This window comes from Fukomys damarensis, unplaced genomic scaffold (assembly GCF_012274545.1).
Source record: "Fukomys damarensis isolate Sample0158 unplaced genomic scaffold, DMR_v1.0_HiC HiC_scaffold_38, whole genome shotgun sequence".
Classification (NCBI taxonomy): domain Eukaryota; kingdom Metazoa; phylum Chordata; class Mammalia; order Rodentia; family Bathyergidae; genus Fukomys; species Fukomys damarensis.
In genome coordinates this window covers 44621573-44633783 of record NW_022900950.1, presented here as the reverse complement: position 1 = coordinate 44633783, position 12211 = coordinate 44621573, and the positions used below count along the sequence as shown (strand labels likewise).

At 36.5% G+C, this 12211-nt stretch overlaps 2 protein-coding genes across 5 annotated transcripts in view; one reads left to right on the top strand and one right to left on the bottom strand.

Moving 5' to 3' along the window:
• Positions 1-12211, top strand: part of Vps36 (vacuolar protein sorting 36 homolog) — a 61709-nt gene that overhangs the window by 7594 nt on the left and 41904 nt on the right. The gene's annotated exons all lie outside the window — the stretch shown is intronic.
• The window catches only part of Ckap2 (cytoskeleton associated protein 2), a 13380-nt gene continuing 5846 nt past the window's right edge, over positions 4678-12211 (bottom strand). For 3 of the 4 annotated variants that reach the window (XM_010636624.2, XM_010636623.3, XM_010636627.2), the window contains 4 exons: positions 10875-11045; positions 8812-8881; positions 6079-6334; positions 4678-5488 (listed from right to left, as the gene is read on the bottom strand). In XM_010636624.2, coding sequence (XP_010634926.1) covers positions 5233-5488; positions 6079-6334; positions 8812-8881; positions 10875-11045 — 753 coding nt within the window. In that variant the 3' untranslated portion in view covers positions 4678-5232. The remainder of the gene's footprint in view (positions 5489-6078; positions 6335-8811; positions 8882-10874; positions 11046-12211) is intronic. The other variant, XM_010636625.3, reaches the window with a different exon arrangement.

The window sequence follows — 12211 nt, the reverse complement described above, 5'->3', positions numbered from 1 at the left end:
AGGACCGGTTAAAAAAAAAAAAAAAAAAAAAATCAAGTAGTTTGGAAGCAGGGAATTCCCTGATGTCCTTAGTTTTCTCAGTAGGACTGTTTATTATTTATGCCTCTATTCACACGCTGAGCCATGGGCTTTCCTTTTCTTTGTATTAATGATTGGTCTGGGGAGTGCCATCCATAACTTTCACTTCCTCATTGCCTATGAAGTCCTATGAATTCTGGGTCTTGGGGTTCCAGGTGGGATTGGTTAGCACAGTGCAGACCTGTGTGCCAGCTCCCTTGTAAGAAACAAAAGGCTAGAATTTTCATCTTGTCTTCCCTTTTATTGAGTTCCCTGATAAACCCGAAGCTAAAATGGAAGATACTGTCCTTCTCATGTTCGAGTGCCTTCTTCAAGTGAGCAATTTCCCGCTGGGCAGACAATTCAGCCTCAGTAGTGGATCTTACTGCCCACAGAGGGGCTGTGCCATAGCAGGTACAACTCTCCTGCAGTCCCATTCCATACTGACTCCCTTCAGAAGATGCAGAATCGTGGGTGTCCCATACTCATGCAGTGGACCACACTCATGTAGAAGGTGTGCACCTGTGCTACAGGATGATGGCCATGCTGGGATTTCCCCACAGATGCTCCTCCTTGACTCATCGTTGGTTCTGTCAGGTCCTCGTTTGGGCTCTAGATGTTGCGTACAATTTGCAAAGCGACTTAAAAACATCTGCCTCCAAACTGAGAGGGATCCAACAGACCAAGCATATCTGGGACAACTTACTCAGAACAAGAGTTAACTTACAGGCTGCAGCACTACCAAAGTCACCAATACCCCTGTTCATACAAGGCTAGGTTTTGTAGCGTACTAATCAAAACAGCAAATGAGATCAAAACCAAGAAGGCTTCTTGGGATAAGTTGTGTGTACTCTCTGCTTCCATCCCATCCTTATCAGGAAACTCATTGTCCGGCTACAGTGATAGATGACCTCATTACACAGACTCAGTCCAGCACACAGACTCAACAGCTGTTTGGGGGGCCTGCTGAACAGCTTGCTGGTGGGGTATATGTGTACAAGACAGAGTTACTGGGTTTTTTTGTTTTGTTTTGTTTTTGTTTTTGGTGGGTTTTTTTGTGTATGTGTGCTTTGAGACAGGGTCTCTCTATGTAGTTCAGGGTGGCCTTGAACTATGTAGCCCAAAATGGCCTTAAACTCTTGGTAATCCTCCTGCCTCAGGCTCCAGAGTCCTGGGATTACAGGTGTGCACTACTATGCCCAGCCTAGGGTTCAGGGGACAATTTTCACTATACCTATATGTGACTGCCAGGGTCTTTTTGTCCCTAACTGAGCTTCCTTTCCCAAGGATTTTTTTCCTGTTTTTACTTTTGATAGAGAAGTGTTTTGTGCATATTCTTTGTTACCCAATTCTTTTTCTATTTAAAAAATTTTCCTTTCTAATTAAAATTTTTTTTGGATGACAGTAGGAATTGAACCCAGGGCCTACCCACTAAGCTACATCCCCAGGCTATTCTAGTTTTTAATTTTGAGATAGGGTCTCACTAAGTCATTAAATTGCTCAGGCTGGGCTCAAACTTGTGATCCTCCTACTTTAGCCTCCAGAAGTGCTGGGATTACAGGTAGGTGGCATTATGGCCAGCTCCCAATCTTTTTCTTATAAGACAGCTTGCTACCCTGCCTGCACTAATCTAAAATATTTTGACAAACAACTGATGTAATCTATCTCTCCACTTGTGGTTTTTGCCTTTAAAACTTGTTTGAAATTTTTAGGACCAGGAAGTACATATTCAAATCTGCTTGAATCTGTGGTTTCAATTAAGAGTTGAGTTGTGATTCTGATCAGCCCATATAAACTGTTTCTTAATCAGTTTGTTTCAGTTTCTCTTGAGGGTTGATTGTTAAGCGGCTGACTTAGCAGTTTGAATAGGGAGAGGGAGGTTGGGGGAGCAACTCACTGATAAAGCACCTCGAATGCTTGAGGCCCTGGGTTCCAACCCTCGCACCACAAACAAAATGCAAAGGGAAGCTCAGGTGGCCCAACTGTTGAGCAGCTCAGAGGTAATGCCAATCCACAGTTGTATCATTGTGCCCAGTAGTGAAGAGTTTGAATAAATCCAAATCTGAGATTAGGCAGATAAAACAGAAGGTTGTTGTGATGACAGGTGCGGGTGCCTAAATGGATGAAGTGAAACACCTTGTTACCTTGGCTAAATATCCCTGTGGGGGAAACGATATCAGTAATATATAGCCACTTGACAAGTGTGGCTATTAAACACTTTAAAAGGTGGCTAGTGTGCATGGAAATGTGATGTTTAAGTGTAAAATACACACAAGACTTCACTTTGAACAATCACATACAAAAATAAACTAGATCTAACAATATTTTACACTGATTACATGCTGAAATAATATTTGAGACATACTGGGCTAAATAAAATGTATTACAAAAATTGTTTATTTTTCAAACCACAGCTACTAGAATATCCTAAATGACAGAAGTAGCAATATGTTTCTAGTGTCTATCTAGAGGGTCACAATGTGGAAAGGCAACATTTGGGGAAGCAGAAGTCTCAGTAAAGTCAAACAACAAGCATTAACAGAGCAAGGGAGAAAGCAAGCTGCCAGAATAGTGAAGAGGGGTAGTTCTTGGTCCATATCAAATATCAAAGTCCATATTGTAGGCTACAAATCAGTTGCTAAAGCGGGAGGCAAAGTTCATTGGATGAGAGTAAGAAAGTGATTAAGAAGTCACAAGAGCATTAACAAGAAGAGAGCAGTGATCTAACTCAGAATTTCTCAGCCTCAGTACTGTGGACAACAGGGCTGGATAGTTCTTTATTGAGGCTGGTTTGTGTGTGTGTGTGTGATGTATAGTCTTGTGCTGTGCATCTCTGGCCTCTCACCATCAGATGGCAGCAGTGTCCACTACCCCCAGTAGATACAACCAAAAATGTCTCCAGACAGTGAAAATGTCTGGGGCAGGGGCAGGGGCACGGTGGTACAAATTGCCCGTGGTTGTGAACTAATAATCTAGCTGTATGCTTTGAATTTCAAATGACGGTGCAGGCTGGGGATGTAGCTGAGTAGAGCAATGCTTAGCATGCATGAGGCTGGTTGTGGCTTACATCTATAATGTTCCCAAAGCTTCATGCATTCATTGGTGGGGCATTTGGAAGGTGACTGGATGATTAGGCCTTACAGCTGACTTGCTGTTAGGTGGGATCTGGTTGGAAGAGGTGGGTCACTGGGTGCATGGTCTGTCTACCTCTTCCTCTACCTCCCTTGATCTCTCTGCTTCCCATTGCTATGCGAAGAGCTGTTTCTCCTCTGCCCTGATGTCCTGCCTTGGAGCCAGTTGAATATGGACTGAAAGCTCCACAGACTGTGAGCTGAAATAAACCTTTCCTTCTTTAAATTGTGGGTATTAAGTATTGTGTCTCAGGGATGAGAAAATAAGACAAAGCCCTTCAATCCTCAGCACAAGATAAATTGCATTTCATAAAATACTTGTTTCACAATGCTGGGAATTAATCTTAGGGCTTTGTGCTTGTGCATGCTTGACAAGTGTTCCATCACTGAACCACGCTGCTAGCCCTCATAAACTATTTGTTGAAGTGAAAAAGTCACTGGGGCTGAAAGTATAGCAAAGAAAAGCACCAAAAAGAAAAAGAAGGGAAATAAATGTAATCAGAATATCACTGTATAGATATTTTTATTGTATACATATTAGGTATACAGATATTAAGAATAAAAGTCCTACACTTAGAACATGAGAAGACATAAAAAATATAAATGGAATGAACATGAGACTAAATATGTGTTCTTTAGATTCATATTTCACATGCTGTTATTAAACCGATCTTTTAGTATTCACTTATTTGAAACTGTAGAGTTGACAGAGGAGGTACACCATTTAAGTATTAGTTTGAATCTTAGAAAGTACTTTTACTGGTGGTATTATTTTGTGGGAAGAAAACTTCACTGAATACAATCATCATGTCCCAGTGGACATGATTTAACAGTGAAGGTTATATATTATGGAGAAGAAAGCAAGTGTAAATATTGGCTATTTTAGAAATGCTACCTAAACTACAACATTAAATATGTAGTTCATTCCCAAACTCTAATATGGTTTATAAACTATCAAATGAAGTTATTTTTAACATTGTCAATCAAACTGCAAAAAAAGTGAACGAAAAACTCAGATTTTAATATCCACTAAATTTGACACCATTTTTTTTCCTTACACTTCAAGAAATACTTCAGCCAGACATGGGTATCCGGTTAACTATCCTCCTTACAAACTCAGTTATAATCAAGAGACAGAGTACAGACCATCACAGAGGAAGAGACAGAAAAACAATAGGCTAGTTAAAGGACGCAACAGAGCACAACAGTCTGAATAACATAAGTTTGGTGGAAAAGTAATCTAAACCCTGTATATTCTAATATTTCAGGAAGTAGCTCTACACATGACAATTTTTTACTTTTCTTGTTTATGCTGGGTACTGAACGCAGGACTTGAGGCATGCTAAGCTTGTACTCTATCACTGAGCTTTATTCCCTGTCCACATTTTGGGGGTTGTTTCGTTTTGTTTTGTTTTTGGTACCGGCAGGCGGCAGAACCGCAGAGCTAAATCCCCGGCCCCTGTTTTGTTTTTGATACAGTCTCACTAAGTAACTCAGGCTGGCCTTGAACTCACAATTTTCCTGCCTCAGCCTTCTTAGTGCTAGGATTACCAGCTTATTTCACTATGCCTAGCTCTCGGACATAAATTTTCATTTTTACACTAATCAAATCAAGGCAAAAAAAGAATTGTTAGTATTTTGTTTAAAGGCAGGGAAGTGTATCACAATTTTTATGAAAAATGCTCATGTAATAAAACTTTTATCTAGAATACCTCATTTTCTGATGATGCATCGTTACTATACTTACATTTAATAAAGTAAACAAGGTAACATTATAACAAACCTATTTATTTTTAAGGAACATGGTTAAAAAAACTGATAAAATTTACTTATCTTAAAAGGAAAACTCAGTCTGTTGATACTGACTTGATAGGATTCATTTCCCATACACAGATGAACAGCTCCTGTGATATGCATGTCAATATAGGCTCTTACTTCCATGAATAGTTAGGTACCTGGCCAACTCCAGGTTCAAGGGAACTATCAAGCCACACAAACAAAACACCCCAAGAAATAATAAAATCCCTCACTCCTTCCTGGAATTCTATTTCTCCTCTGCAATATCAGCCTCGGTGAATACAGGGCACAGTGCTACATTAGGGCGACATACAAAAGCATCAGATTCACCTCCTAACTCTGATAACTGTTCCAGTGAGGATACACAAGGATAATGATCTTTTAACATATCTGGCAATTTAGAAATCTTCTCTTGAAGACGTCGAGAACGTCTCACTGGTGTTAGAAACTTTAGCTCTTTAAATGCAGAATTTGTTTCATCGAGTTGCATCTTCTTTTTTATACTGGAAAAAAAAACAAGCCAAAATTATTCTGAAAAATTTAAAAAACATGTTAATATTTTTACTTTGTACTTCTAAACTAGCTATTCATCATATTATAACTTGTACATTACAGCCATGTGACTGTCTTATAAAAACTGAGAAATGCCGCAAGCTCCTTGAAGTGAGGAATTTATTGTTTCTCTAATTTGTACAATTTCTCCAATTTGAATATCTGCAGAATCAGGTTAACTGATGAGTTCTAAAACATACTTCTATTAATATACAGAAATTAAATTAAAATGATGTAAAAGTTTTCCTTGTCAAAGTGTCAGTATTTAGAAAAAACTAAAGGCCATACAGTCCTTAAAAGGTTAAAATATCCCTGTGACATTTCATTTGTTTGACAACTTCCATATTAAGAATGATTGTTCTAATCTGAAGCTATCATAAAGATTTAAACATATCATTTAGGTCTAGGGCTGTAGCTCAATGGTAGAGCCCTTGCCCAGAAAACATGAAGCCCTGAGTTTGATCTCTAAAATCAATCAATAAATAAAATTACTAAGCATGAGAATAAATCACAGTTCTTTACATTATAAATGTTTATTTACCTTTGCAAGTATGGTGTAGTAGATATATTATATTTAATTAAGCAACTTGATCTATTTTCTGTATCAGGGGTTTTAAAACTGTCAGCTGGATCTTTTGTTCTGTCATCTTGCTGTTTTTCACAGTCTTGAAATACCACATTTCTATTATGCTTATTTTCTACTTCTGGTTTTCTTGGTTCTAGATTAACACCTGTATCCTCAGTGTTAATTTCTTGGATTTGTTCCTCAGTTCTATCAGCATCTTCAATGTTTTCTCCTATAGAAAATACATTTATAGATTTAAGCTTTTGGCCAATTTTAAGAACAAAATTAGAAGATAATATAGTTATTCCTAGTTGCCTGAATTTTCAAATAAAAGAACCATTTCCTAACCATTATTTTTCCTAAGTACTGCTGCCATCTATTTTATAGAGGAGAGTTTTTTTCTTTTCCGAGTAGGGAATGAAGGGTATGGGAAAGAAGTGAGAGAAAACACAGTTCAAAGGGTTACATTTAACATCCCCTCCTCCAACACTGGGCATGAAATCAAGGACACTCACCACTGAGCTATATATCCCAAGCTCCCCTTTTTAAAATTTTGAAACAGGGTCTCACTAAGTTACTCGGGCTGGCCTTGAAGTTTGCAATCCTCTTGTCTTAGCCTCCTGAGTAGATGAGATTACAGGCATGTGCCACTGCACAGGGCTAGATTTGAAATTCTTAAGAAGACATCCTGTTAAATCTGCTGAGGTGAAAAGATCTCTGGATTTAATTATTAGAAGAATCTTTTAGAAGTTTTTATTGAGAGATGCTTTTGTGGCACAAGTGGCTGTGGCTCTTTAGTAAGTGGCATTTAAAGTAGGAAAAGAAGGAATCTGAAATCATTAATTCAATAAATATTTAGGTACTTAATATATGCCAAGCATTACATCAGCATGATGTAATGGTGAGGTAGATCAGACACTGTCCTTATGAGTTGAGTTTGTAGTTTAAAAGATAAAGCAAATAAATGCATCAAATATTGTATGGGGAAAATACAGGGAGAACAAAACAGGTGCATTTAGCCCAGGTTGAATGGGGTGAGGGAAAGGAGTATCAGAGTAAGTATTTGAGGAATGAAGGTGTAAAGGACAAGTATGAAGTTAAGTTACAAAAAAGTAGAAGACTGGTATGAAGAGTCCTGGGGAGAAAGACACTACAACCTATTCTAGAAAAAGAAAGAAATTCAGTAAATAATGATTAAAATGAATAATTGATAATGTGAAATAGGAAGAAAAGGTCCAAAGGGGTAGGGGAAGTGGGAAGGGTAAGGGAAAGGAAAGAAGGGGGAAAAAAATACAAGAAAAGGAAAAATATAAGAAAATGGAAACAAAATCTTTGTAACTAGGGATGGGTGCAGGAGTTGAAGAGAGGGCAGGGGAATGGGGAAAAAATAAGAACCAAGATACATCATGTAGAGGAGGTATAAGATCCCAATGATAAATGTAAATGTACTGTACACCTAAAATGTACCAATAAAAAATTTAAGGAAAAAAAGAAAAAGAAATTCAGGGATATGGGAGAGATGGAAATTGACAAGACGCTGGAGTCAAGAGTTTAAGCAACTGAGTAACAGAGAATTTGGCTGCACTGTTAAGAATGGATTGAAATGGATCAAGAAGAGACGGGCAGAAAACTAAGGACACTACTGTGATGGTTAAGTAAAAGCTAGACATGATCTTGACTATAGTTCAGAGTAAGGATGGCAACAAGACAGATTTTTTAGAGACTTTTATGAAGTTAAACTGAATTTGCTTGACTGGTAATAGATGTTGGGGAGGCAGGAAAGTGAGGGAGTAAAAAATCACCCCAAGTTTCTGTCTTGCTTAACCAGATAGCACCACTCAATAAAACAAAGTCAAAAGAATGATCAAGTTTAGGGAAAAATCATGAGCTCAACTTTGGTTATGTGGGTTTGAGATATCTGAGAGATATCTAAGTAGGTGGTGTTTGTCTCTATTATATTCGTCTTACATTTAAAATTTAATATTCTCTTGCTATTTACAAAAACTTTGATTTGCAAGACTGGTTTTCTGTTTTGTTTTGTTTTGGTTTTGGTTTTTTTGAGACAGGGTCTCACTATGTAGTTGAGACTGACCTGGAACTCACTATGTAGCCCAGGCTGGTCTCAAACTCACAGCAATCCTCCTGCCTCAGCCTCCGAGTGCTGGGATTACAGGTATGAGCCACCACGCCTGGCTGGTTTTATGTTTTGATCTTTTATTATAGAAAGGCAAGAGTTTATAGTTTCTTTTTTCCATCTAAAGGATAACAAGTATTTCACCTGCTAGAAAACAACTTCTAACTTCTGTTTAGGAAAAAAATGAGAGAAAGTGAATTAGATTTAAATATTAGTTTTATCCTTGTACATGTCTCTAGAGGCAGTGAGAATTATAAGGAATTTCATGACATTTTTACTTCTACCTTTCATAACACCAGATCACATACACCTTCAATATGTTCGCCAGGGTCATCTTTTTGAGACAAGAACTAAGTACTTTTTATAGATACTCAATGACAAATTTGGATTTTGAACTGGATCTCCTAATTAAAAATCCTTTATAATACAGAAAGCCACTTTATCTGAGGCAGATCAACAGAAGCATAAGAATATAGATATTTTAAATTTTAAAACATTTCAATAAACTAATTCAGCAAAGAAATTTAATAAAATCACAGTTTATTTAAAGGAAAAAAAAAGAAACTAAGACTTACCATACTTACGTTTTTCTTGATTCTTCATTGTTATAATATCTACAATTGTCTGTCGCATCTCTTCAATAGGCTTAATTTATTTAAATGAAGAAAGTATATCCATATAAATTTTATATTCTCCAAAATTAGGTTTTACAACTTGAAAATATTAGAATCAGTGATTAAAATTTCATATTCTAAAATAAAACAATGCTTCTTAAGCCATGCTTCTCATGTTCTTCAATCTTATTTCCAACTTACAGAATAAAACAATGAAGTTAAAGATAGTTTAAAATCTTCAATTTTTTTCGTAAGCCTTTGGTAATTATTGCTGCTTGCTTGATATGAACAAAATTAGTGAACAGATGGAAAATTAACATTAATATCTATTTAATAACTGATTATATCAACAGCTCCTTTTCTCTTAAATGAGGTTATGGTTATATTTTGTTTTACATGCTATTAAACACATCTCTAATGAGCCTAATATGTTTCATTCAAAAATTTATTGCCGGGCCGGGGATTTAGTTCAGCGGTTCAGTGGCCTGCCTCACAAGCACAAGGACCTGAGTTCGATCCCCGGTACCACAAAAAAAAAAAAAAAAAAAAAAAAAAAAAAAATTTATTGCCTACTATTTATTAGACATTATAGTCCCTTACTATGTACCTTTGAGCTGCCATGCTTGTTATATAACATATTCAATATGTTATATGAAATAGAAGCTTTTACTGATAGTTTTAGTTCCAGAGCTAGAATTATTTACCATTGTACTTATGACTTTCTTGGATAATTATGATTCTTGTTTCCCAGTTTCTGCTCTAGTGTCACATCTTTCTCTTCATGTTACTACTTTCTATAAGCAGCCTTGACTTCAGTTTTCTACCCCTGCTACACTGTCATAAGCTGCTTTGAGTGATGACCCTTCTGGGTCAGTGCACTAGGGACCCAACATTTGCTTCCAAGCATGATTTTATCAAATACTATTACCCTTCAGGAAAATGTTTTACACATAAGAGCCACTGGCAGAAGATGTGTGTTTTGGTTTTATTTTTGATGGTGCTGAGGATCAAACCTAGGACCTCACACATGCTAGTATTTGATTTTTGACTGAGGTAAAAGTCCAATAATATTTGTTGGCTGTGCTGAGACTAAAATTAATAGACATTTTTTAAAGAAAGGATGAAAAGAGTAGTTCAAAAAACTGTTGAGGTAAACAATCTCTAAAAAATGTGTTTCTGAGAAAGGAAATGTTTTTGGAACATTTATCCACAAAAACAAGTGAATCTAAACCAACCAACCAAACAACCAACCAGCCAAAAGAACCTCTCGAGAAATGATTTATTCTATACACAGATATTTATCTATCAACCAAGGAGAAGAAGTGACAAACCACTACAGAGGTACACAGTTATGTCAAAGAAATTAGTTTTCTATCATTTTCTTTCTGTGGGCAAGACCAATTTACATAGTGTTAAATGTGAGGCATTCCAGTATAACCCTAAAGTGAAAGAGTTCTCTCACAAAGCTATTCAAGCTTGATAACATTTAATTCTATTTTCTTTATATTCAATTAGCAAAATACTAAAATTATAGTTCCTCAGTAAATTTCTCAATTGGGAAATGCACAAAATGATGTGTATTAAAGTATCTCTCACAGAAAGTTTCATTAAAGTTATATCAGCTTAAATCTATTTTCTAAGATCTAATCATCCCTAGTATATAATGTGAGTTTTAAAAGGTTGAGAAACATGTATAAAGCAATCCTTATTTATATTTGGTGCTGCGGATTGAACCCAGGTAGGTTTCCATGCGTCACTACTGAGCTACACACCTAGATCCATCATGGTCTCTAAACACTTACTACTCCTCTGTGTATGACAACAATTTTATCAAGTTACACTGTGATGTGTTCTAAAATAATCCTGAGTCTGGGCATGTAGCTCAGTGGCACAGCACCTGCCTAGCAAGTACAAGGCTCTGAGTTCAATTCCCACTGGTACCAAAAAAAAAAAAAAAAAGAGACACTCAAAATAATCAAGTCATTTACACTATAATAATAGAGATCAGTAAATTTTAGCCTTACCTGAGCTCCTGCCAGAATAGCCTTCTCATAGATTGAGATAATATTTTCAATAGGACTTGTGATTGATTCAATACGTATGAGGCATATCCAATATTTAACAAGTTTTTTAGCATCTGGGATATTTTTAATCAGGTCATTCAGTGTGGTCATTATTTCTTCTTTTGGGCATCCCTAAAATAACAAGAAAAAAATATATGGTTTTTTTTTTTTTTTTTTTTGTCTTTTGGGACAAGGTCTTGTCATGTAGTTCAGGGATGCCCCTGAACTCACTATGTAGCCCAGGATGGCCTCAAACTCTTAGTGATCCTCCTGCCTCAATATCCTGAGTGCTGGGATTATAGCTGTGCACCACCATGCCTGGCTTAATAGACGTTATTTTTAAACTTACAAACTATGAACAATTTTTTGTTTTGTTTTGTTTTGAGACAGGCTCTTGCTATATAGAGTTCAGGCTGGCCTTAAACTCATCAAGTAACCCAGGCTGGCTTTGAAATCACAGCAATCCTCCTGCCTCAGCCTTCCAGAGTGCTGGGATTACAGGTGTGCATCACCACACTTGGCACTATGAACAATTAATAACCTTACCATAATCAAGATTGGTAAACTGGACATGGTGGCACACACCTGTAATCCTAGCACCCTGGAAGGCTGAGGTAATAGGATCAAAAGTTCAAGATCAGCCTGGGCAACTTAGTGAAAGTTAGCTTCAATCCCCAGTAATGGGAAATAAAAAAAATCAATAATAGAAAAAGTTGAGAGATTATTTATAAAAATGATTACTATCATTCTCCTAACTTCAAACTTACTTTGAATAGCTAATAAGCCAAAAACAAGGAGGAGGAAGAGGCGGAGGAGAGGGTATATAGCAGTAGCAGTTGGAGCAGATCAACTATGAGTATGAGGCAGCAAAAACTGAAATACTAATTCATGTATGTATTAGTAAAAAAATTACTGACAACTTCACTTGATTTTGATATTTATTCTCCTATACATTGTGGAATTACATTTTTATAGTTTAGAATTTCTGTTCCTACCAAATGTTGATGAGAATTACCTACACTTTTTTCTCCTTTATTGTCTTTGTTAATTTTGATATTAAGGTTAAAATGAATTTACAATGGTTTATGTAGGGGTTATAAGTTAAATGGTAGGGAAAAATAATCCATAATATCCAAGAAACAGCTAGCAGAAATAAGAACAGAATTAGTTTTCTTGATTATAATTTTTATTGGCTCTTAGAATCATAAGTTCTAAAGATGCTCGTGAAAAGTAGGGTAAGGGTTGAGATCACATCCTGAATTCAGTCTTTTTTTTTTTTTTTTTTTTTTTTTTTTTTC